Raw genomic sequence first — 26,332 nt, forward strand, 5'->3', positions numbered from 1 at the left:
TCTCTGTCCCTCCAAGATGACATGGCTGGGAGACTTGGATTGGTTCAGAGTCATTGCTATGTGTGTGGCTGTGTGTCAGTTTAGATGCCCTAACACACTTTCTCACACATACTCTTGATTTCATCTGCTGTGCTTCTGACCCATTGCTGCTCTGTCACACTGACATGTTTAGCAAATACTGTCTGGCTTGGGGGCAGGGTTTACCATAGGACCCGGTGGACTTCTGGTGTGGGGATGGAGGGGGGAGTTGTTGTCTGTGATGAACTGAATCATGCCATTTTGGTGTCCTCGTTTACTTAAGTAAACCCCAAAATGTAGAAAAAGTTTTCAAGTTGTGGAGAATTTAGCAGCAAGCTAATTTGGGAACAAGCGTGTTGCCCTGGAGATCAATGCAGTGCTACTCTCTACTCTAACGCAGTGGTTCGGCACCCAACAGCCCTGGTAGGATATACTGCTAGAGGGGGGCTAAGGCCCTGGAGTCTCTACCTCCAATCACTCAACACAAAGGCAACAAAAGCAACCTCTAAATATTTCATTTACTTTGGCACCGCAGTCAAGTCCAGCAGCGTGCTGTCTGCTGCCCTTCAAAGTGGCCTATTGTGTGGGCCGAGGGAAGGCTGCATTGTGTTGGGGGGAACGGGCCTGGCCAGGCCCCTTGTAAGGAGGCAGCAGACCCTGCATGCATGCAGCAGAGTGGAGGATTAGGCCCTGGTCCCTGTGTCTAACTGGCTTACATGGACGCTCCCCGCTCCGTCGCCTTGGCACAGGGGACACAGTGTGCCACAGTTGGCCGCCAGCGCTACTTATGTCAGCCGTGTCCCCTGATACCTCCTCTATCAGTGAGTCTTCAGGGAGAACTTTCCAATAAGAGTAATGTCTTCTCCGCGAGCAGCGACCATTCAACAATTTACGGGCAGATTATAGATTCTAATAAAAAATGTTGCCGTCTTAATTAAAGAATCCGCTTCCCATTTTATGACAGTTCAGTTCCCCTCTGTCGCTCCTATCCAATTTAATTATTCTGATGTACATAATTAGCATGAGCTGGCCATTGTTCATCTCATTTGCATATTATATTGGATAATTGAATGAGAGAGGCTGATGATTAAATTAGGTGGAATGACAGATGAGTCCGCTTGGTCTGTGGAAAAAAATCAGGAATGACCAAACTGGGAATAAGCTGGTGGCCTTTTGCATATTCATGTTCACCAGCACACTCTGCTAATTTAAAACATGTGCTGCTGAGAGGTAGCTAAAGGCAGGAGTCTGCTGCAGGTCACAACATACTGTTCTTTAACCCTCGGCTGCTTCACAACAGTTGTTATGTAGGGAAATGTTATGATAAAAAAAATTACTGAATTTTAACATGTTTTGAAAGCATAGCTCCATCATTTAGGCAACACATTTACAGAATGATAAGACAGATCGCACCAGTGTGGGCTGGTCATTACCGAGCACTTCCAGTGTAAACACAGACTCCTGGTGCCTGCAACATGAAGGCATGTCCCTGATGACAGCTGTTAAAAAAATGTATAGAGCCTGTATTTAAACTTCAACAAAATATTTGAAGATTCCTGGTGGAAATCTTAAGAAACAAATTTAGTGTAATATTAAGCAAGTACACATTTGATTGTTATTAAAACAATTGTACTTTTTTTTTATATCCCAAACTCATTACTTTAAACCATTCGACTTGTGGAAGCATGCATCTATTGATTTTCTTTGACAATTTCACAATTTTATTAGCGCCTTGATCCCTGGTGTTACAACATAAAGATGGCCCTGGACAATGTTGTCTGCTTGGAATTTTTCCACGCAGAGTCTACACAGGATAAATGTTTAGAGGGAATATTTGGAACAGCTTTAGCCTTTCACATGTTAATGTAAGCACTGGCGGCAGAAGAAAGCGTCTCTGACCTAGAGGCCACACGGTGACACAGTCGGCTGATTCAGTGCCGGCAGCCAAGGCTTTGTTTATGTGTGTGCACAAGAAATAATGCAGATCATAAAAAGGAGAACTTTGAAGAGGAACCACTACCCGGGTTGATAAATGTCCCATGCTCCAAGGGTATAAATAATTCCCCCAATAGCACAAAAGCCATTTCAGGAGTGACTTATTCACCGTCATTTGTACAATAACACCGGCCTGCAGCGTGTTTCCGTTTGGGGAACTCACACACTACATGTTGAATCATCCTCAGAAAGCTCCAATGGAGTAATAATAATGAGGGGAAGCTATAACTTTAACATTTTGATAGTTTAAAAATGTCCTGAATTTCTGTCAGGCATATTCAGTCATATTTGAGCAAGATAAACTGGGTTATGGGTCTCCTGTTTATCTTTATTTTTATAATCATTTTTTTGTAAGAATGTTAGAAAAGATGTTGTTAATTTTATATTAGTTTGCTAGGTTTAAACATGAAACAACTATTTCACAGTAATTTTATTATTTTGCTACGTTCAAAGAGACTCTGCAAAATAGGGTTGTTAGATGTATTGTTTGCTTGCTTTGTCTCACCTCTACCATTGTGCCTTATACACATCAATACACAGACTGCCGTCTCATTGTCTGAACAGGGACGTCTCAGAGGCCAGAGGAATTTACACAGTCCCTGCTTCCATCTCTGGATCTGTCAGTAGGTGGTAGGAGCTGTTAAGATAAGTCCTTACAGCAGTGACTTCCTTTTCACTGGGGCTCTCGGCATCTCTCAGATCTCACAGATACAGCGTGCCCTCGCTCTTATCAGTAACTTGACCGTGCCCACTTCCAGCTAATGCAAATGTTTGGAGAGCAGATGAAGATCTGTTGTGTGTATTTAGGGGGGCTGAGGTGAACCGAGCTTGTATTTGTGGAGCTGTCTGTTGCTCAACACATCTCAGCTATCAGAGTAAGGGATGTCCAAGGTGTCTAGACAGGAATGGGAACAGGAGCTTGCTTGTTGCTATATATATTAATATAAACCGATGTATAATGCTGATGTATGTACCTTATCCTCCAGTATAATTTTTGTCTTACATTTGGTCATTTTTAGCAAACGCTCTTATCCAAAGCGACTTGTCTTTATTCAAGAAATGTGTCCTCTGCAGCATCTACAATCAATAAATCATCTACATTTTATTTATTACTATTTATTTGTAAATTACAATTAAAGATTTGTAAACATTTTATGTTGCTGTTTCGGTTCCAATACACCCCCCAATATACCGGTTCAGATAAATCAGATGTATATCTTTACTGCAACACCCTAAACCCTAGTTCACAGTCATTGAACATCAGCTCTAAAACCAACTGGTCTGTTGAGGGCCCATCAACCCTTTTGAACTAGGTTGTCTGTTGCTTTGTTTGTGTTTCAGAGAGTTAAGTTTACTTACTCTTTGTTTTCTTTGAGTAACTTTGTGTTATGTGAGGGTACGCTGTATAACCTAAACACAGCCCTGTTTGAAAGTGCTGTTTGTACTTCAGGATGGGCAGCTCTGTTGGGCCAGAGGCGTTTACGAGTACCCATGTAATTGAGGTCTGATTCATCGGTTCAAACGGTTGTTGTATTCCTTTTATTAGCGCAGGGTCTGGAGAGATACCTCTGTGAATGAGGTATGGTTCAGTTCTGTGCCGAGGGCCTGTTTGGAACGCTGTGAGCAAAGTCATTATTCTGCTCTGCCTGGGAGTTGGGGGGGAGATGCTGTTTTAGCCACAGCTCTGGCTGGCTGGCCTTGTTTTATGTCTTCCCTGGAGCGCACACTTAAGGAAGGACAATTTGTTTAGATGTTTGATGCTGCGGCACTGGCTGGCGGAGGATTATATGAGATGGCCCAGTGATTTGTGATGGGTTAGTGTGTGCCTTCAGGTTCCAGGCCCTCGCCTTTACACAGACATCAGTTGTCCCAAGTGCTGCAACTCTTGAATGCTCACATTTACAAGGCTGGCATTGCCACAATCCTTTAGGGACAACGGTTGTTCTATGTTTTTCATAGATTATTACGTTAAATGTCCTGCTGAAAGATTAATTTTCCAGGTTTTTATTTAGGGATTTATGAAATGCCTCTCTTGCCAGGTCCTCTTTTAAGCATCTTGGCAGCCAGTCGAATCATTGATTCATTCTGTGAGCCCCATAAACTCTCACACACAAGCAATTTCTACTCTGAAGATACCCAGATCACACATGCTCAAAAATAGTTTTTCAGTTTCACTTTTAGAAGAAGACAACATTCCCTGGGTTCCTTTCAGAAGGAATTCTGTGTTTTCTTTAGTCAGCAATATCTGAGTTGGTAGAGTTCCCTTTCCATCATCCTTAGATGATTCAGGACTTTGGTATAATTTCATATTCCTGAATGGGGGGTGTGATAGATGACACAAACATAGAACTAATATCTGGATATTTCAAATCACAAAATAAAATGCAGTCACATTGATAAGTCTCATCATAAGACTGAAGTTCTTGTTCATCTGTATTTGATGGATACAAATGGCAGAAATCCACATTTACTGGTTTCCAGGAGCATGAACTGTTGCGTGCTTATACTGAAGAGAGAGAAGAGGTCAGCAGCTTTGTCTTAAATGTTGTCCAAAACATCTTCAGACAGCCCTTCATTTGATATGTCTGAGACCCTTTGAACGCTGCTGTAGAACATAGTCCTGAAGGGTTTCACCCTCAGATGATAAAAAAGTGAATTATTGGTTTGTTTATCATGCTCTTAAACCCTAAAGTGCATTATTAAACAGAGAACGCATTAAAAGGGGGTATTGTTAAAAGTGTTTTAAAAATCTTGTAAATCCCAGTAATTTATGTCACTGTGGTCGAGAAGCCTCACCCTGGACTCCTGGTTTCAATTTGTCTTGAGCTGGGCTCCTGCGGTCTATACCTGTGATGCAGCCTTTTCCCAAATACAATTTACTGATGTGACATGCAAAGGAGTCCTTCAGACCCTATACTGACCACAGTGTTAGGCACAGCCCTCTCTGGCCCACCCTGCCCTACCCTGGCCTACGCTGCCCTGCATTGGTCTCTAGGGAGAGCCAACAATGGGTCACAGCCATGCTTTTGTTTTGTTGTCCCTATTTAATCAAACTAGCCGGGGAGTGATTGGATTTTAATATTGCTGGACCCGCCATAATGGTGTGATGGACGGACCCTGGTGAATTAGAGCAAGATGTCGCCCAGTGAGAGTTCCATTAATGGTATTGCTTCATTTCTTAAAGTGGCGAGAACGCCACAGGAGTAGGGGTCACCGCGGTTGGCGGACCCTTTTCTCCCCAGCTGTCCTGACTCCTGAACTGGCCTGTAGGGACTAGATACAAGCCTCTGATGGATACCTGACAATAAAAGACATTCAAACACAATATTCAAGCGTCATTTAGTTTCGTTTACACTATGCTTGTACAGTGTTCAACAACTACTGTACATTTGATTGTATAGATTCAGTGATATGAAATGTGCAACTCTACGTTTTGATCAGGGTTCAGAATCTCAGTTCATGTCTTGACAACTGACATAACTTTGACCCCAAAGGATGCCAGAAAGTCTTCCAGACACTACCCCTGACTGACTTGTCTTCAATGAGACATTTCATTACAATGACAGGTGCTTGTGTTTCCCAACACAATAATAACAGTTTAGTTCCGTACAAGTGGAAGTAAAGGTAACCCTTCACTGTGTTTTATAGCAAGTAATTGTTAAGTGGGTGGCTTTGACCTTTATTTCTCCTCTTAATGGGCGTTTGTGTGTTGTTTTTGCTGTAGATTTACGTGTGGGTGGGGCGGTGTGATTTACGGCGCTCTGACACTGTCGGCAGTGGGACCCGAGTGACTGACTGTGCTCCGTGTGTGTTCCAGGTGATCCTGCTGTCTGGCCACCAGCCCAGCACTCTGCAAACTCACGGTCACTCTCACTGTCTCACACAAACACACACACAACACATACTGCATCTGCATCTGCTCACCTGAATCTTGACTCATATACTTGCAGCAACATTTTCTGTCTTTAGGTCACACATAGCAGGATATCAAGATGTTGAATATTTAGGCTTCACACAGTAAGCTGGGAGAAAATGGAGGTGTTTCCCTCAAACTGTGATACTGCTGAAGCTGCCAGTGTGCACACATTCTATAAATAAAGTGAATTACAATGACGCAATTTCTAATGATTACAAGGATAATGTGTATTTCTAACCTACAAACCATACTGTAATATAAACAGTGGTGGTAGTGGAATATTTGTTTACTGAATCATGCTACCCTAATTTCACAAAAAAATGGTATTGCAAAAAAAAAAAAAAAAGCACTATTTGTACAGTTTTACAACTCTTAAAGATTTGAACTGCTGGTCCCCCTGCTTTTAAAGGACAGTATGAGGATATTTACTTCTGGTGTCAGTTTCCCATAAAAGCAGCCTCCATTCTCCAGATCGATTGAACACAAGTACCCCAGTCTTACACCGAGATGTTGACACTGCCCTTTCATTATCTGTGTAACCTAAGAGTAGAATGATTAAATTCTTGTCACTGTAAGTTAAATTGGCCATTACAGATCTAAGATAAATTGGTCCTTAAATTTCCCATTTAAGAGACCTGACAAGACATAGAGAAAACAAAGTGCAAACACTGTACATCTTTTACTTTTGTTTACAGAGAAGTCCAAATATGATTTTACTACACTTTTCGATGGAATATATATACGTAAAAACAATACTGTGAATATTATCTGAATGTATATTGTGAATATTTAAACAACCATTTTCAATAAGCATTGTATAAAAGTCTTTGAATGTGTGGATAAATGAACAACTAGGAGCAAGGGTTTTATTGCTTCCTCAGACCTTTTCTCCTAAACCATATCTCCTGTCTCGCTGTGGCCATGACCAGCCTTTTTAATTCAATTGGACATATAGTAAGCTATGGAGACCCTCCGTTTCCCAAACACTGTTGCTTCTCCAGTGTATGCTTCTCTTTCCCTCTTTCCCTCTCTCCTCCCACCCTCTTTGCTCTAAACCCTCAACTTCTGTCTCTTTCATAGAATAGGCCCCAGCCACAGCATTACCTCAGGCTGTCAGAATCTTTCCCTTGAGAGGTCGGGCTTGCATCGTGTCCTCCCAGGTCGGCTGGTGGCCATTCTCCCACACTTCTGCAGCACATAGTACTGTATAGACGATAAGAGACGTCGCAAATTAAAAATCAAGATATTCGGGACAAGTATTAGGTATTTTCATAGTTTCTTTGAGGTAGTAATTAGAGGAAATTATTTATTGTGAACCAAATCCTGAATTATTGTATGTGTCAATGCCAAAGTCAAGCAGATTTCCATTTTAATATACCTGGCGCCAACCGCACATCCCCTCCTTTTCATTGAGTTTGAGTCAGAGTCATCTATATGATTATCTAGGTTTGGATGGGCTTCATTGACGGAGATTCAATTCACTCCACGAATGGGGGCGAGTATGGCTTACTGGACTCTGTCCAAACTGGACCGGATATTCGATTACACATTGTCCGCCAATTAAAGTGTTACATCACACCTTGTATGGAATTGGTCCTGCTCAAACATTTATGATATGGTGCAACGTAGCGTCCAGTTGCACTACGATTAGTTCCTCCACACGCTGATCCTTTCTGGTTGGAATGAGTCATGTATAATTGTTTTTAGTCGTAGTTAATTCATACATTAATTCAGCTAAAAATGCTTAGACAGACTGTCATACACGCGCAAACCGTAGGTTATTTAATCCTCAAAGTAGGCGTTTCTAAACAGCATGTAGCCTATTGCATAATGATGTATTTCAGGTTAGGATTACTCAATTTATTTTCTTTCCCGCGCTGTGTGTGTGTGTGTGTTTGTGTGTGTGTGTGTGTGTGTTAGTGTGTGTGTGTGTGGGTGTGTGCGTGTGTGTGTGTGAGAGTCCCGCGAGCAAGGATCAACTCTGTTTGTTTTTGTTCTGGTTTGATACAATGAATGAATGGACACACCCCTTGAGAAAGCTGATAAGAGATAAATCAACACAAGTTGCATTATCTTATTTGTCAAAAAAATCCTATAAACTGAACCTACATAAACATTGCTTGATCTCAGAACAGATGCCTTTAGTGCCCAGTCGACCGAGCTTGTGCTGCTTCCCAGCCTGTCCCACTTCAGTCACTGGCCAACTACATTTCTGTAAGAGTGCAATCAAGTGACTGTAGGTCATGGCTTATCACTATGAGGCTTTCAAAATACAAGTTAGTTCTTTTCACCAGCGTAAACGAAATTATTGGGATAATTAATAACAATAAAAAGAATACAAACAACATTTACATTGCAACAGCGATGGTATTATACGATTTTAATAATGTGTCCTATTCGACTTAAACTAATTCGATTACTGAAAATGTAGCCTATCCTTATTGTGAATGGGATTGGATAGAATAATCTTCTGATAATGTTAACGCATTTAAATGGACTCCTCGCAATGTAATTATGCTTTATGGCTACCACAGTCATTTCTCTAAAGATGATTCAGGGAAATGTGGCGTCATATTAATAGAATATCTCTAAGTAATTCCTGAATAATAACAAATATATCTGTAATGGTTTCGTGATGGTCGTATTAGTCGACGCATTCTTGTGCCAACTGCATTGCTAGCCTATTTCTTCAACACTTAGGCTATCTTGTGTTATCTCAAACTGCATGCATTGTCATCTGAAATAGCTCAATTACAGATCTATTATCTACCCGTTGTCATTATAGACTTCTGTTTAAGACATCCCAGTTGCGTCATAGGCTAAACAAACATCGTGAGAAAAATCATACTTCCAGAGCCTATAGCCTTGGCTTATAATAATTTTAAAGGACCTGTGTCGTTTTTTTTACGTAGCAATTTTTACATTAACCTAGTTATTCACTTTTTATGGATGCTAATTAAGATATTACATATTTTCCAGTAAAACGTAATTTTTATGTTTATTGTGTCAATTTTTCTGCCCATCTGAGTAATAAAGCTTACTGGAATGAAAATAAACCAAAGGCAGTGCGTTTACAAGCTGCCCTGTCCTACAGCTACCTTCTTTCAAATAGAGTTAGTTTGTTGTGGCTTCATTCAATACATAGTTTGCAGATGATGCCAAGGGTAGATAAGAGGTCGCCGATTGCTGTTGGCTGTCTAGACTTGTGACTTAACCAGTGCAACTGGAGTGATCACCATAGATATTTGGCTTAAGAAAGCGAATAGCCATTGGCTATAACCCACATTTAGTCAGGATAATTTGTTACCAAACTGTAGATCTTTTTTTTACAATCCATAGGTAAATCATCAACTATTTTAATGCAGTTTTGTATTTTACCTTGGTGTCTAATTCTCAGACGTTTTTCTGAAGACGTTTGATTTAGTTATAGGCTAGTCCTATTACATCAGATACAATTTTATTGTAACCTATACAGATTATATTCCAAGGCAGAAATTATCATTGTGTCATTCACAAGTCCCAAGGGCGAAGCTTGGGTGCTCTGTGACAACATTTCGTTTTAGGTATTGGTCAAGTTTTATTCAACTTCGAATAAAACCAGAGTGAGACCCTTAATTAATTAAATTGGGTCTTCGTAATGCGGCAAGCATTGATCAATATTGCAGTCATGAACAATCAGTGAAAATGTAATTAACGAAACCATTCTTTCCTCTTAATAAACACGTTTCGCGTCATAAAGCTACTGCTAGGCCTATAACATTTAAATGCGATTATAAACTTGAAATAACAATGCAATTGTTTCTTTAGGAAAAAATATGATTAGGTAACGGAATTTGTATAATAAATGATGATGAATGGGTCCACATTGCCATCACATCAAGACACAGCGACGTAGGCCACCTTAATGTGTTGACATTTTGAGATTCATCCCAATTCATCTCCATTGTTGTTTACAAAAGGTTTCATGTAGACATCCAATACAGTATATTTAGCTGTTTATTTCGATCAGTTAATAATTCCTTATGAATTGTTGTCCTGACAATAAATAACAATAACTTACTTTTGTTCGACAATTTCAAACAACATAGCCTACCCCCGACCATTAAGATAAAGTATTTTACAACAAGGGTCTGTATGATATAATCTTGGGACATCATGCTCCTTAAGACAAACACACGAGCCACAGAACTCGATAACGAAATAAATGTATCAAAATCACATATTGAAGAAACAAGACATATTGATCACAATGAATTGCAAAATTGTCATCTGTTTAAACATCAAATGGCTCCAATTTAGTATTAAGAAGGTCGGTTTGTATATCCATCAAGATCTTCCATCTTCTCTCCAATTCAATTCATGCAACAAAAGTCTGCTTTTTGTCAAATGGAATCCTCAAAAAACTTGAACTGAATATACGCAGTAGTCCAGAGAAGTTCCATCGCATCGTAGTGCCGTAGGTGATGTTCGGAATATATTGCATGTCCTCCATGTCAAAACGCTCCTCTTTTTATTTTGGACGCTGTGATGAGCTGGTCACATGCAGGGGACCGGGAACATGCTAGGCCTGGGACAGAGACCACAAGGCCCGGTTTCACGTATCGACAGGACTGGGTACCATGCTGTTTGGAGTGTCAGGTAGTTGCGATGACAGGGAAGTCACGTCGCTGCCCGAAGAGTTCCCTAATGACCCAGATTCGGAGAATGACACCTGGAAGTTATAAATTACGCAGGGTGAATTTAATGTGGATGTCTTAAATTATTTCATTAAGTAATAATTAAAATCAGGCAATCCTAACTCTGGCATCACTTTAAAGCAAAGATGCAAAGAAGTAGCCTACACTTTAACATTAAGACAGGAACTTTGAATCGATGGCTCTGATTTGAGATTTGAGAATTGAAATAAGCTTTTGAACTGCACTGTAATTTAGGGCATGCGCGATCCTTGATTTCACTCTCACCAATTGTTGAAAGGCTGGCTGGTCCAAGTCACTCTGCAAGGCGAATTCACTCAGAGCTTTCCAGGGCGGCTGATAAGTCTGTACCTCCACTTGGTTGCCTTGAACTGTGTTGTCATGTCTTATTGGACTCCCAGCAACGAGAGGCGTACCTGTGAGGCCTTGTAGATTCTAACAAAGCAGAAAACATTCAGAATGACGTGGTTATGGAATAATTATATGCTTTGTTACTTTTCTGTTGTTCTGTTTTGAAGACGTATATTTATTATTGAGTGCTCATGAGACTGAACATAGAGCACAAACTATAGCCTATTATTTGATTAGTAAGTTAGTAATAGTGGTGAGTAATTTAGGCTACATTTGGTGAGGGATGCTGCTCATGATGACACTTGATGGTAAGCAAAATGGAGAACAGTATTCACCAAATGAGTTGAATGAAATGAAGATGAATGGGTAAAAATGGGTAAAAATAGAAGTTTTCTAGATTAACTTACGAAGATGCTTACAGTCTTATCACTGTGGTGCTGTTGCTGTAATTGCTTCATGAGGATTGATCTCTTTTTATCTTTGCATCTTTTATTTTGGAACCAAACTCGAATGACTCTTGGGCTCAAGCCAGTCATCTCCACAAGTTGCTCCTTCATTAACGCATCAGGCCGCGGGTTGGCGTTGTAGCAGGTCCGTAACGTGTGAAGCTGTTTCTCGTTCAAAACAGTCCGAACCCGCGTCGTTTTCTCTGATTGCTTATGGACGTGATTTCGATGAGGTGCTTGTCGAACCGTGACAGGGTCTGCTAAGAAGAAACACAATAAAAATAAGCCCACATTAGAATACATGCTCACCCTTTTTAAGTTCACTGAACGGAATCTTTGATTATTGTAAGTCTGATGTTATGGGTTTTGTTAGGCACAGTCCAGACGTCGACCACTTTTTGTCATTGTTAGACCTGTCTTTGTTATTTATTGTATGTATATCACTGTTGTTATTATTATTATTAATAAAAGGCTACTACTAGTTGGTCTATTGTTAATGTTAGGCTATTACAATTATTATTATTATAATTAGGCCTACATTTCTAGCCTACATAAATGCTTATTTTTTCTCTTGCGTTTAGCTTAACTGGTCACAATAACAATTGAAGTCATTAGTTTTGAAAGTTTGACTATTCTTGTTATATGCGTCAAAAAGCATGAAACGTCACTTGCATCACTTGTAAGCTATTTAGCATTAGCTACTATTCTTTACAACAAAACATTGTGCTGTGTCCGTCTGCAGTGAATACAAGAAAAACATTAAATTGATCGATACTTCTTTGACATTAGCACGTATGACCTAATGTTATTAGTGTTGACCCTCCATAATATCGCCACCATGAGAAGCAGGTTCGAAGCCATCATAGGTTCTGATTTAATTTTCTAAATAATAGGCCTATTACCCTACTCTGTTTGGAACATGTTTAGTAAACAAATTATAAAAATAAAAACAATTCTAACTATCAGTAGCCTATCAGCACTCAATGCATTTAAATGTTGGGTACAGTGTAATTTTTCACACAACTTGAATAAGGCTTACATTCAGGATATAGCATATAGGCTTAAGATATTAAGCTACTAGAACATAGTGAAAAGGCCTGTATAATCTCTGGCAACCTTTTTCGAAATTCAAAAAATATGATCAACGATGGTATGAAACCAGTCAGACTTTTGTTTTAGATGTACAGCCGATAACTGACCTGCCATATGCAGTGATCTGCTTGAGTGAATGTGACCAGGGCTTATAGGACTTCCCGCGGAGCTCCGTTCCATCAACAAGCTATGATCAGCCCGGCAGAGAAGTTCCTCGTCCCGCAAAGAGAACTCGTCTCCCGGTAAGAGCTGCCTGCTGCACACCGAACATCGGAAACACTCGATGTGATACACGTTGTCTCTAGCTCGCATCACTAAATCGCTGCTGCTGAATCCAAGGTTGCATTTTGCACATTTTATCCCAAACAACCTGCAAAGTAAAGCAAGAAATTAATCAATCGTATCTGAGTTACTGAGTTAATAATTGCAGTTTCCTTGTTTAGGACTAGACTAGAAAATAAGCAGGCCTATGCTAAAAAAAAAGGGCTTAAACATCTTTGTCAAAATGAAAATCACTTACATTTCGGTTTTACAGTAATAAATGGTAGATAAATAAATGCACTCATTGTTGCAATCATATGCATTAAAAATTATAAATCTAGCCTACATTAGACCTGTGAAGCTTTAAATTATATGCTATTAGCCTACATTATAGTATGTCAACAGGATATAAATACAAAATGTAAAAATCTGACACTACTCTACACCTTCGTTGCGTTTTTGTTTGTTAGTCAAGAGGACACCACGAGTTTTTATGGTCTCACAGTTGCCTCTCTGCTAACATTTTGGGCATCTCATATTTTGAAGCAAATGGGCCTACATTAGGCTCCACTCGAGTTTACTCTCTCAAACACAAATACAGGTGAATAATTTCAATCCTACCTTACGTAATCTCTTTTACAGTAAGTCTTGCCGTCCCGAACGAAGCAAGTGCATGTCTCATCCAGGTATTGGCTGCATTCAGCACACTTCAAGCAGGCTGCGTGCCACTCCAGGTCCGGGGAGACTCGCAGTATGTACTGGTCATGTATCTGACTTCCACAGCCTACACACATCGCGAATCCGGACTTCTCTGCAGAAAAACAGCTGTTGTAAGCATATAGGTACTTACCAATTTTAAGCATTTGAAAACAACAAGGCCTCCATCTGACAGAGTCCAACTTAAGCAAACAGCTCAAAATCTTGCAGATTCGCATAGTTGCAAGGTAGACCACAAGTGTGTTATGCCACCAACAATTTTGCCAACAGTCATCACTGCTCAAAATTATTGTATTTTCAAATAATTTCCAAAAATTTTACAAGATGACGAAATCTGTGATTTATAGATATAGGCATATATAGGCGATACATATATATTTTACAATACTATTGAAAATGTATATATTTTAACCTACCTTTCCACAATTACCCTAATATAAATACAGAAATGTACCTAAAATAAGATGGGCTGCAAAGAAAACGATACTAAAAATGTTACTTCACGCTACTCAATTCTTTCCATGCAGTAAAACATTTATAAAAGGACAGCTTACTTTTGGAATGATCCCCCATATCACCCAAGAAAGAAGAGTTGAAAATAATATCCACCATACAGGAAGGATGAGGGAATTGCAAAAGCTGCAGAAATGTAGTGAGAAGCTGACTGGCCCGCGCCTCGCTGCCTGATAACTTCAGCCCGGACTGTGGGACGGGGAAGAGTCTGCAGTGTCCCATACGCGCTCTGACGTCACACGTAAAACTGGACATCCATTCGTCCTGCTGCCTATTCTATGCATGCCTCTTGACATTTCAAGTGCACGAAATGTAAAATTATAATTTGACTTGAAGCAATGCTTTGTCAGTCATTGAAAAGCATGGCAGTAGGTTTTTTCACTTAAACTAATTATTGATATCTGTTGTTGTTAGAATAGTAGTTTATGGCCTCTATAAAGCCCCTGTCTCTTCGAGGAGCAGTCTATTCAAAATGTATACAAATATTTTTTTGATCGAATTACAATTTCCAGGCTCATTAGTATAAAATCTTGATTTTAGTTCGTTTTCTATAGCTAGACTTGACACTTGACACCCCATGTGGTGTAGAAGCCTAGTCAATCCATCTATTCGAGGATAAGGACATCTACTGGATGAAAATAAGAAGTGCATTCATGTAGCGTGTGGGTCAAAACTGCAAAGGGGTTAATAAGGCTAATTATTTCAGTCAATTGAATTGTATCCTGGACATCTTGCTGACAACTGACCTTCAGTTGTGTCTTGTGCTCCATGCATGCCATTCTATTGAGAGTCAGTTTAATAAAACAAAAAAAGATACGGGAGCGAAATGTGCTTTGGCAGAAAATAAAATAATCTGAGTCATGATGACATGATAAAGAGTTGCATTTCTTGGTTAACTAATCCAGTTAAGTTTATAATGAAGAACCATTAGGTTCCAGTAGCCTTTATCATACCTACACTAAAACTCCGTGACTGACGCAGTGAGGTCATGACTAAAGTGGAGTACTCGCGAGAGACGAGAACAGGGAATCTGCTGCGTAGTTCGCTGTTTATCTGTCAGATGTGCTGCTTGTACTATAGTATTAGATATGTATAAAGCAATAAACAAAATTCGTGTTGGACAATTGGTAAGTAAATCACCATAGTCTGTGTTCGTTAATATTGCTATATTTTGGTGACAACGTTTAGCTGTCACTGCTGTCTGCTGTCTGGCGGTGGAGTTCTGGGGTTAGTTAAGGACAAAACACACCAGATACATGCTATCTAATTAGTAAGCTATAAAGTTTGTAGCAAAATAGACTTGCTAGCTGCTTAGCATGCTAGCTAGTCATGTTCAACTGAAAAAAAAAAAGAAAAAAAAAAAAATATAACTAGGCTACTCGTTTATTTACTTTTTTTGTCTAATGCCATATTATACTAACACTTCGCGTTGGGAAGCATTGGAGCCTGAACAGTGCCATTAAATGTGAATTACACTTAGCTCTATCTGCCACGGTATTAGGTTGCTACATTAGCTAGCCATTTGAAACGAGTTATTCTCATACTAAGAAAGGGGAAGCAAGGACATTAATGCGAAAGAGAAAATCAGGTGGAGTGTGGTCAATCTGATGTATGCCATATACACACATAACGTTTACACTACAACAGTAAAATTGCAGACTCAATTAGCGTTATGTATTGATACAAATATGCTTTGATTGTCAGGTACGACCAGGGAATTGATACAAATGTATTAAATAAATAGCTGCAGTAACTTGAGTAACCAGGGTACAGTGCCGCTAAACCCTACAATTGAACAAATCTTAAAGTTGTTTGACCTTTCTCTGCAGCACAATCTCTTTCAAAGGTTCCAAAGCACTCTAGTTGTGGTAGAGCACAACAATGTCAAGCTGACACCCATCACACTGAATGCCATCACTGCTGCCAACAAGGTGGGGGGTGAGGTGTCCTGCCTGGTTGCTGGAACTAACTGCACCAAGGTATGACTTCAATGCCCATCGGCGTAGATGTCTATACATATTTATATCAGGGGCATAGCCACAGGTAGGCCTGGGTAGGCACAGGCCTACCCAATTTGTTCTAAGGCCTACCCAAAAACGAAAATATCTCCGAAAAATATGCACAATTTACAAGTAAAAAAAAAAAAAAGAAAAGATGCCTATCCATATTTTTCTAGGCCTACCCAAAAAGATTATTCTGGCTACGCCTCTGATGTATATGTGTTCATGTTAATGACTAATTATATTTTGAATGTATGTTTTATTCATACAGGTTGTAGAAGAGATCAGAAAAGTCCAAGGGGTCAATAAGGTGCTTGTGGCTCAACATGATTCATACAAAGGGATGTTACCAGGTGATAGTGGAGATGCTTGTTTTTGTTGTTGCAGGGGGTGGGAGTATTATTAAAAGCATATTACTTTTGGTCCATAGAAAATGTAAACCTGATAACGCCTCGTTTTCTCACTTCAGAGGAACTGACTCCTTTGATTCTGGCCACTCAGAAGCAGTTTAACTTCACACATATTTGTGCTGGTGCGTCTGCCTTTGGAAAGGTAACTTGCCTAGCATTGGGTCAAGCTAAAGTAATGGATGTCTGTTTTAAGCAAATTCTTCAAATACGTTTATTTAATTTTCAGGCCATGTGTGAAAGGCCAAATATTTTAACGACAAAGCCATGTACAGTTATCTTATCTTGCACTTGCAGATCAAGTCTAGTCTAGGCCTAATGGGTCTGAAAGTTTTTCCCCCAAACATTTTTGCAATAGAATATCTGCAGTTAGCGTAGTACTTGCCTCAATTACTAGCCCTTGTAATCTGTCATTCTGCTATTGAACTGTCAAGTTGCTGATCTAATGGTATTTCAATTGAATTAGGATGCATTAAACAATATCTTATGTATTGTAATCCAACTCATATTGATTAAGGGTGGATGGTTTCGATTTCAGTGAGTAGATGAATGCTATTTAGGCGCATCCTAATCCCCTAGATTTGATTTCATTTGTTACTAAAACAAGAACAGTCATTTATCAAAGATGGCTTGGAATACTAGCCTAGATTGTATTTATGAGGTAAACCTCATCCAGTTTTTGCATTCGCAAGTATTAATTGAGCAGAAGATGTCTTAAACACCAACAAAACATATTTTGACCTAATCAAATTGGCTGTACCTTTAACATGCATAACTTTGGTGTTCAGAATCTTCTTCCCAGAGTGGCTGCCAAGCTTGATGTGTCTGCCATTTCAGACATCATTGAAATAAAATCTCAAGACACCTTTGTCAGAACAATATATGCTGGTGAGGTTCTTGTTTTTTATATATGTCATTTAAAAGAATCATATTTATACAGTAATGCCTACTTATTATGTGTAACACTGCATTTCAAAATGCAATGCAATAAAACGAATAGGGCATATACTGCGGAAGGTTCAAAATAAGCAAATAAATCAGCTTCTGTGGTTTGTGATAGTCACTGCCTCCATTATTGTAAAGGTCTAAGGTTAAATGGAGGTGGTTTTGCCATGTTTATTTGTAAAGTGATGAAGCAGTACTTGCATGTTATTATTTTTGACCTGTTAATGATTCCATGATCTACCCCAGGGATCCCAGCTGTCACTCTAAAAGCATCCAAGAACCACTCCAATCATAGTTTGATTGGCTTCATCACTATCATGAAATATATATGAGTATGATAAAATGTATCCACTTAAACTTTGGCAAGAGATCCTGGCTGGAAATCAGTTGGGTTTTCCTGAACTTCTTACGGAGGCGCACACTTGAATGTTTTAGTGGGTTTTGGCCTATTGCCTTCATTGTCATACCAATATGTAATTTATTCTGCAAAGGTTTTGGAATTCCCTTAACGTCTTCCAAGTGTTTCAGTATTCTTATGCTTTAATATGCCACATAATTCATTATTCCATATACCTATCATAGGTCTTTGCTCTAATGATATTGGTATGATCCCCCATCATGTTTTTTTCAACAGGAAATGCCCTGAGCACAGTTAAGAGTGGTGAAATAGTCAAAGTTTTCACTGTAAGAGGCACGTCATTCGAGCCTGCCTCTGGAGAAGGAGGAGATGCTGCCACTGAACAGGGTAATGTAGTTTTAAGACATCTTGTTTCACATTTCAAAACACTTGTTTTAACATTTATCAGACATGTTCAGATTTTAAGATAATTCTTGTCAGCATTATGTTGTGTTTTTTTTCCCTCTGTTGTCCTGATTAGTTGGTTCATCAGCTGCCATAGGGATTTCTCAATGGCTAGAAGAGACCCTGTCCAAGAGTGACCGACCAGAACTCACCAGTGCTAAAGTGGTAGTGTCTGGGGGTAAGGACTGTCTTGCAATCATGTCTCAGTGATGCAAATGTTCTGGTGTCTTCTTCCAGGTCGTGTGACTAAACATATGGTGTATTTTACATTCAGGACGAGGCCTGAAGAATGGTGAGAATTTCAAACTGCTTTTTGACCTGGCAGACCAAATGAATGCTGCAGGTACAGTAACACAAATACATGGACAGGAACATAACCCCATCAAATTCATTACTGTGGGATAAAGTGTGTTTGTGCGTGTGTGTTTTGTTTGTGTGTGCCTGAATGCCTTTTATTATAAGAGCAAACTTATTAATAACCCTCTGTATGTTCTGAATGCAGTTGGTGCTTCCAGAGCTGCAGTTGACGCTGGCTACGTCCCCAATGACATGCAGGTTGGCCAGACTGGAAAGATTGTTGCACCGGTAAAAGAATAAAGGCGCACATAAACATATAACAATATAAGTTTAGTCTATTTAGTTATATACAATACATCTTGTTATTTATGCAGTGTTTTCATTATAAAGTCAAGCTAATTTGTTAAAAATTGTAAGTGTGTGTGTGTGTGTGTGTGTGTGTGTGCTATGCGTGCATGCATAACAATGCATCAGGGGTATTTTATTGGCATCGTTCACGAGCTATCAGACAGATTCTCAAATAGCAAGGGAATACCATAAACGTGTGCTCGTTTACTACGTTCTAAACAATGCAAACACAATGTGTTTGTTGAAACAGCACAGTGTCATACCTTTAATCATATGTATTCAACACATTATTTCAAATTGAATGAGCTTATAAAGGTCAATTAGCAATGTTGTCTGAAAGGAGGGCAATCCCAGCTGTCATCATCCACACATTAGGGCATTTAAAACCTTCTGAAATGTAAGTAATATCTGATATAATTCTTAAATGATTTACAAGACTCATTAGTAAGTGGTCTAGTAAGTGCTATGAGCCTTCCCTTTTCCCAAAATGCGCAGGCCTGCCAATAATTCCCAATGTAGATAATGTGTAGAGGATCTGCATTAATTAACAACAACATCTTTATTCTTCTTCAAATATTACAATCTGATGACACGCAGGTCATTATAATTGTAATTAGTGTTCTGGCATTGAACCATTTCTTAATACAGTGGCAGAGTGCCTATGTCTATCCCTAACTGTGATAGACCCTCCAAAATATATCTGAAAAAAATCCTCGTGCAAGCTTCTTTGAAAGGGGAACCATGTTGCAAATTTATAATTCATAATTCTTCAGAGTTTATGCAGTATTCACATGATAATTAGAATTAATTTTTGATTGTTGCCTGCAGGGCATTCTGCATTGTTGGGTGGGTATGCTATGCCATTATTGCCTTATTAGTGTAGCTGTCAGTTGCCTGTTTTATTTTACAAATGCATGTCTTGTATTTTGGCATCAACTGCATTCATCAGCATAAACCTTCATTGTAGTTACTTATTAGTAGTTTTACAAAATGGCGTGTCACTTGATGTTTGATGATGTTTGCAACACCTCATCTTGACACAGTCAAAATAGGACTCATACCTTATTGTAAATAAAAAAGCAGCTTGTAACAGGTTCAATAAATTAGGTTTTTCATTCATCTCTATGTAATAATAATAATCCAAACAGTTTGCTATCAAAGGTAGAATAAATGTGTGGTTATTAACTTATATTACAATAGAAATATAAAGCTACAGTAAATCACATCGATGTGAATGTGTAGTCCTGTATCACTTGAATGTATGTCACATTCCAACTAATATTGATAGTATTTTGTCATTTTGTCATGACATACTGTAGCTTATTTGATTTTTAAGGAAAAGTCTACATTTTAAATTGACAAGGAAAAGCACCCATATAGTACATGTTTAATCGAAATTGTGCCACCAATCCATGTTGTCAAATTATCAGGATATTGTTTTAATAGAACCAAGTTGGTTGTGCCATAAATTTTAAAAAATGACACAACACATAACAGATGCACTATGAAGCCATTTACAGTGTTTTGTATTGTAAACCAACCTGTTGTTTTGCTTTAGCACATACAATACTATCATGCTAGTATCACCTGGTTGATTAACCCCATAGTGTCACAATCTGCGTGCGCTGCAGAGAGCTTGTGTTCTCACACCTGAGGAAAGCCTTACTGTGTGAATGGAAAGGGTTCAGCATCACTTTGGGGTATTTTATGAACAGGACAGCAGGTGCTGCTGGGAGTGTGTATGAACACCAAACGGCAGACAGCAGACAACCAGAGCTTTGGGAAAACTGACCAAGCTTGGCAAATGGGCAGGTCACCGGTCTCTCTCCTCTGCTCCCCAACCCCCCCCCCCCCCCCCCACCCCCAAAAGAAAACTGCCCACTAGTATGCTAGTTTGTAATGGAAAACTTTCAGAAGCTGTTTGTATGTAGCTAGGGACTAGAGAGACTAAGAGGGAGCTTTTCTGGATTTCCCCTCCTGTCTCCTGAGTGAATAAAGGGCCCAAGATTGACAGCGCCTTTCATACTGTATTATCCGGCCTGGCTTTTAACTCTGGGAGAACTGTGTTCACAAATTGATGCTCTGCTCCTTTGGGGCTGCAGCTGAAACATTAAATTGTACTGAAATATTCATATGTGAGTGCATTTAGCTGAAAGCAATTGATGTGCGGCTCTCCAGAGAACAGATGGAAATGTTTTCAGGGGCCCCCAGCACACTCTTGCAGACACCCTAAGCTCTGGTCAGGACAGTGATTACACCATCTACCTGGTCGGGCAGGGTTGAGAAGCTTCAGGGAGAACTGCTTCTGTAGGGTGTCAGTGGGTCGGAGGTCCCTGGTGGTGTCCTTAATTCTCTAATGACCAAGCAGTGCACTCTTGTGTGTACACACATACAATGTGGTCATCTATTTTTGAGCTTGGAACAGTCCTTTTTCCTAATTGGATCAATAATCGATTGACTTACCGCCTCCTGTTGAAGAAAAACATTCAAGGGAATGTTTTCATTCAATTATTCCCTTATTTGACATTTTCAGGGATATAGTTTGTTCAATAATTTGTTACTGTCATTGTTTTTTGGGGTATTTGTTTTTTTCAGCATGTATGAGTTTATGTAGTTTAATTTTATACAGTTGACTAAACATGCAACCAAATGGGTAATTACTGTATACAAATCTGATTGCATTAATAGTAACAGTAATTTACAGTTTATGAAGACACAGCTATGTCTATACTATAAAAACATTTTCTTTAATTAACAGGACCTCTACATTGCTGTTGGTATCTCAGGGGCCATTCAACATCTGGCTGGGATGAAGGACAGTAAGGTACAGTCACCTCCTGTAATATCCAAACGTAAGCTCACCCTGGGAAGTTAGTATTTAGTATTTTACATTTAGCAGACACTCTTATCCAGAGCGACTTACAGTAAGTACAGGGACATTCTTCCCGAGGCAAGTAGGGTGAAGTGCCTTGCCCCAAGGACACAACGACATGTGTGCACCAGCCAGGAATCGAACTGGCAATCTTCAGATAACTAGCCCGATGCTCTACCCGCTCAGCCACCTGACTCAAGTTAAAAGGCGTCAACCAAATAATTGTCTTTCTCTTTTCAATTTATATGGAATATTTCCTTTTCAGATAACATATTGTGGTTGGGGTGGGTGGGTGGGGGGGGGGGGGGGGTATAAAAACTGAAATGTAAGTTATTTAAAATGTATTTTAGTATGAAAAGAACAAAAAAAGTGGATATGCAACATGGCTTCCCTGATGACCCTATTGTTTTACTTTAAACATTAGCTAATTTGGCAGCCGCAAGTCATGCATAACTACACAGAGTTTAGACCTTGTGCATCTGATAGCTAAGTTAATTTAGGTGTACATTATTTTATTCAGTTCTTTGGAGCTCACGAGTTGTAGTGTTTTTCTCCCAAGAGGACACTCAGCCTTACCCTCATGTTTATCACATGATTGAATGTCGTGAACCTCTTTCTTTGATTGCTCAAATGGAATAATGTAATGAGCTTGCTAGTAGAAATTTGAAAGAAACTTTTTTTTTTTTCTATAATGCTTTAAGCACTAATATTAGCAAATATAAATGAGCTATTAGAAGTTTAACATATTATTTCAGCCATATTTGAGTGATTTGTATTCCTTTAGCAGATGGCTTTATCTAAAGCAACGTACAAATATTGTGTTTAATACTGTGCTTACTATATATGTATAAATATTGAACAAGAAAGATTATCCCAAAATGTACCATCTTATTAAAAATGATTAAAATACTATATATAATATACCATAGACCCTTTATGTAAAATAATTTTCCTATCATTTATTTTTTGCTGATTTTGAAGGATCTTAACAAACTCAGGACGTACTCTGCGTTTTTGTCTGCTTCGTTGCCCCACTTTTATAAAAAGTAATGGAGGGGACAAAACAGGAAGAAAAACAGTTTTATGTAAATGTAGTAGGAAAAAAAAACTCTCCTGTAGCCATGACAACAGTCTCCTGAGTGGATTTCTTCCACCAAGTGAACCATCCACTTCTGGATCCCGTGCACTCAAGAAGTATGTTTAAAAATGGGAACCTGAGAAGCTTTTTAAAGAATGATGTATAATTTATTTGTATTTTTCTCTTGCCTCAGAGCTTCTTGAAAGACTTCCCTGTGTGAGATGTTCTGAATATGTCAGGCTACACATTATGCAGTCTTGATCTATTTGTTTTGTTTAAGATCGACCCTTTACATATATCCAGCTGGTTGATGTCACAGACCTGTTTTCAAAATCACTTTCATCCACTAAATACTTACAGTATGTTCATAAATTAAATAGCTTGAACGTAGTTAAATTGGTTAGAATACCGTTTGTCAACTCAAAACATCATAACAGCAAACTGTGACGCTGGGCAGAAGCAGTGGTACACCTCCATTGCTTTTGAAACTCACTTTGTGGTATCTGGTTTTTATTAACAGACAATTGTGGCCATTAACAAGGATCCAGAGGCTCCAATCTTCCAAGTAGCTGACTACGGCCTAGTGGCTGATCTTTTCAAGGTAAATATTTTGGCACTGCGATACGTACAATAACAATACTTCCTGAATCCTTTAAAGATCATTCGGACACTTGAAAATATTTGTTAGTCAACTATTTGTAAATGAACACAGAACCGCTATCAAGGCAGAAAGGTATATAATCAACCTCATATCATTCTATTGTTACGCTCTAGTCAGCACCACAGCCATATAACATCCTATCTATGTATTCCTAATATTTGCTAATGATTTATCAATGACCATTAACCAATTTAAACTCCACAGTATTAAGACACATACAAAGATATCCAAGAACAAGGCTGTATGTTAACCTGTATATCTAATTCATGATATCATTCAAAATGTCCGTTTTAGTTTCCTTCTGACCTGGGCAGTCCTGACAAGTAAATGGGGTGAATAATCCTTAGGGACATGCTAACCTGCACTTCTACAAAACTATTTTACTTTTGATACCTCTAATAAAACCCTCAAATGGTTTTATAATATTTTGTGTAAACATTTTGTCCAATTACTCTTAGACAGAAATACACACAAACATACTTCACTGACTGCACAAGTCTATTTCATGCAGATTATAAGCCCTCACAAGGAACATAAACTTCATCTATTGCTTTGCATCTAGTAATGAGAATGAAGAGGGATCATGTAATGTTAATGCCTTCAAAGCAGCTCTGAGCCATTAGAAACATTTTTAATAATTGAAAGGTAAGTGTCTAATGGTCACTGTTAAGTCACTGCATATACTCTGAATGTGACAATGGGAGTTCTTAGTGGCTCATATTGGAACTCCCATGTGCAATATAATCTTTTTCATGTGATATACTCAGGCTCCCTGCCAATGAAAGTTAAATGCTCATTAAAAACATTGCATGTGTTGACATTGCAGCAGAGTCTGCATCACAGTCGCTCCCACATACCTAGTATGATGCAGGTGAACGTGTTGGCAGTGACATACCTGGAGTCTGTCAGCCACTTCCAGAGCTGTTTGTTATGCTGAATGAAAGCCATGTGTCTTTTTGTCCATTTTGTTTAGCTAAAGATCATCTTTTATTTACTCATGCAGTGGGATGTGATATCCACTGGTTTTACTAAGCTCAGTTAAAGTGATATGGGGGGGGGGGGGCGGGGGGAAGGTATGGTCCGGTGTTTCTGAAGAAAGTGTTTTCTTTGTACTTTCAGGCTGTTCCTGAATTGACAGAAGCATTGAAACATAAATAGATCTTTCAGATAGAGAGAGAAGACTGAAGATAATACTAAATCCTTTCAAAATCACACACACCTACACACACACCTACACAACCACCTACATGTAAATCCTGCCTTATCTGGATTTTATCCTTTGAAATTAGTGCTTTGTTTCTAGATGTAATATATATTTGATTGTATCATTTTGTAATTATAATAAAACAAACTGCACTTGCTAAAACAAACTGTCTGTTTCATCTTAACTCTGGTAAAGGTCAACTCTAGTAAATGTGTACAGGTAGGATTTCACAATAATTTGCAGTAATTGGACAGTTCTGTTTGATATGATTGTCAGAATACAGTTTCAATGGACAATATATGCTATTATGTTAAGTATTTAACATGGTTGTAAAACAAAAACCTCAGTAAATGCAAGTAACAATATCCATGAGCTGTACAGTTGTTTTGCTTTAAAACAATGCTGGATTTTCATTAACATGAATGTGGTTGAAAATTACTTAATTAAATACTTATGATCCATTATGATTGCTTGATTGAAGCCTTGGCTGTTATTAACAATTACACGTCTAAATACTTGCAAACATTTGACAATTAACAAAATGGTGCAGTGGTTTATTCTTTGAATTAATTATATAAGTTAATTAGGGGTTTTAATTGTAATCACTAGACAATTATAACAACTTAACCAATTAGTTTTTGTTGTAACAGGCTGGTTAATGTTAATACCCCTGAATAATTTACATGTTCTGAGAAATATGCAAATAGGACGACAGTTGCTAATGCAATACTGTTGTACTATCGTTGTCGTGTCTGAACCAATAGGAGTGCTCATATTCTATAAAGGGACGATGCGTTAACAGATTGAAGTTTTGGTACTCATTTGGGGTGGGAATCTTTTGGTACCTCATGATTCGATTTGAATCGATTCTTGGGGTCACGATTCGATTAAAAATCGATTCACAATTTAAAAAAATCAAATTTCAATTCAATATATGCTTACATAAAAAACTAGAAGAAAAAAAAAAAGGTTGCGTGGGCAAGCCAATAGGACTGAAGGCGACATGAATCAAACCCCTTCTATTGGTCAGATCATTTAAATTAGATAATTTAAAAAAAAAAACTTTAAAAGACAAGATGTTTTGTGGTTATTTCCCTCAGTTATTGAGTTGTGGATTGTGTTTGACATACTATACTGGACAGTTAGTTGAAGTGTGACAGGAAAATAATGGAGAAGGAGGAAGACATACAGAAAAGGGTGGAGACTGGATTTGAACCCAGACTGTTGCAGTACTGCCCCAGCTTTCAGAACATGCACACTAACCCAGTGAGCTAACGGGGGAGCCCTACTTTTTTTTGGTTTTCTGACATCCCAACTCTGCAGTGTGTTACAATTCAATAGTTCTATGTCAAATTTAAATCTTGTGTGGAACTTGTTATGATCCCTGATAGCTCAGTGGTTAAGGATGAGGGCTATTGTGTGAGGGGTCTTACATTCAAATCTGGCTGGAGGATCTTACAATTTTTGCTCTTTGTCTAAATAATAAAACTCAACTTATAAATAAAACTGGTAAAAGGCCATTTCTTTTTAGAATGGTTGAGTCTTTCCTGGTGGGACAGTTGGGTACCTAGAAAAACAGTTGGGAGAGGGGATCTGGACGGTTGGGGAGTGCGCTGCGGTTACAGGGATCTGGGGCCGCGGATGTGCTTGGCACTACGCTCTGTGCTGGATGTGAACCCAGGTCGTTGTGGTTTAGGTTCTTGTTCTCAACATTT

The 26,332-nt window shown here is 38.8% G+C and overlaps 2 protein-coding genes across 7 annotated transcripts; one reads left to right on the plus strand and one right to left on the minus strand.

Annotated features, from left to right (window-relative positions):
* Positions 1–9,926: 9,926 nt before the first annotated feature.
* isl2b (ISL LIM homeobox 2b) lies at positions 9,927–14,176 on the minus strand. Of its 3 annotated transcripts, none has more exons than XM_084682307.1 (6): positions 14,045–14,176; positions 13,395–13,584; positions 12,620–12,882; positions 11,394–11,677; positions 10,891–11,058; positions 9,927–10,640 (listed from the first exon to the last, which is right to left on the minus strand). In XM_084682307.1, the coding sequence occupies exons 1-6, from the start codon at positions 14,100–14,102 to the stop codon at positions 10,524–10,526; spliced, it is 1,080 nt and encodes a 359-aa protein (XP_084538433.1). In that variant the 5' UTR covers positions 14,103–14,176; the 3' UTR covers positions 9,927–10,523. The 3 variants fall into 3 exon arrangements, with proteins under 3 accessions (XP_084538433.1, XP_084538431.1, XP_084538430.1); XM_084682305.1 differs by having other exon boundaries at positions 11,394–11,680; XM_084682304.1 differs by having other exon boundaries at positions 11,382–11,680.
* An 807-nt stretch (positions 14,177–14,983) lies between these two features.
* Positions 14,984–24,783, plus strand: LOC146246699 (electron transfer flavoprotein subunit alpha, mitochondrial-like). 4 transcript variants are annotated; one of them, XM_084682300.1, is made up of 12 exons: positions 14,984–15,130; positions 15,833–15,982; positions 16,275–16,356; positions 16,473–16,585; positions 17,199–17,298; positions 17,990–18,100; positions 18,234–18,335; positions 18,432–18,500; positions 18,660–18,742; positions 21,561–21,626; positions 23,273–23,353; positions 24,533–24,783. In XM_084682300.1, exons 1-12 carry the CDS (start codon positions 15,092–15,094, stop codon positions 24,569–24,571), a joined length of 1,035 nt encoding a protein of 344 aa, XP_084538426.1. In that variant the 5' UTR covers positions 14,984–15,091; the 3' UTR covers positions 24,572–24,783. The 4 variants fall into 4 exon arrangements, with proteins under 4 accessions (XP_084538426.1, XP_084538428.1, XP_084538427.1 ...); XM_084682302.1 differs by having other exon boundaries at positions 16,473–16,555; XM_084682301.1 differs by lacking the exon at positions 24,533–24,783 and adding an exon at positions 23,708–23,838.
* Positions 24,784–26,332: the final 1,549 nt, after the last annotated feature.

The sequence above is a fragment of the Hypomesus nipponensis genome, chromosome 19 (genome assembly GCF_054491055.1).
Source record: "Hypomesus nipponensis isolate SF chromosome 19, ASM5449105v1, whole genome shotgun sequence".
Lineage (NCBI taxonomy): Eukaryota > Metazoa > Chordata > Actinopteri > Osmeriformes > Osmeridae > Hypomesus > Hypomesus nipponensis.

Bases quoted from the DNA above. Each gene is read 5' to 3' on its own strand.
- isl2b (XM_084682304.1), bottom strand. From the start codon at position 14,102: ATGGTGGATATTATTTTCAACTCTTCTTTCTTGGGTGATATGGGGGAT. The intron at 11,059-11,381 runs GTAAGTTAATCT...CTGCTTTGTTAG, and splicing joins ATAAGACTGTAAGCATCTTC to AATCTACAAGGCCTCACAGG. The intron at 10,641-10,890 runs GTGAGAGTGAAA...TATAACTTCCAG, and splicing joins AGCCAGCCTTTCAACAATTG to GTGTCATTCTCCGAATCTGG.
- LOC146246699 (XM_084682300.1), top strand. From the start codon at position 15,092: ATGTATAAAGCAATAAACAAAATTCGTGTTGGACAATTG. The intron at 15,131-15,832 runs GTAAGTAAATCA...CTTTCTCTGCAG, and splicing joins AAATTCGTGTTGGACAATTG to CACAATCTCTTTCAAAGGTT. The intron at 15,983-16,274 runs GTATGACTTCAA...TTATTCATACAG, and splicing joins CTGGAACTAACTGCACCAAG to GTTGTAGAAGAGATCAGAAA.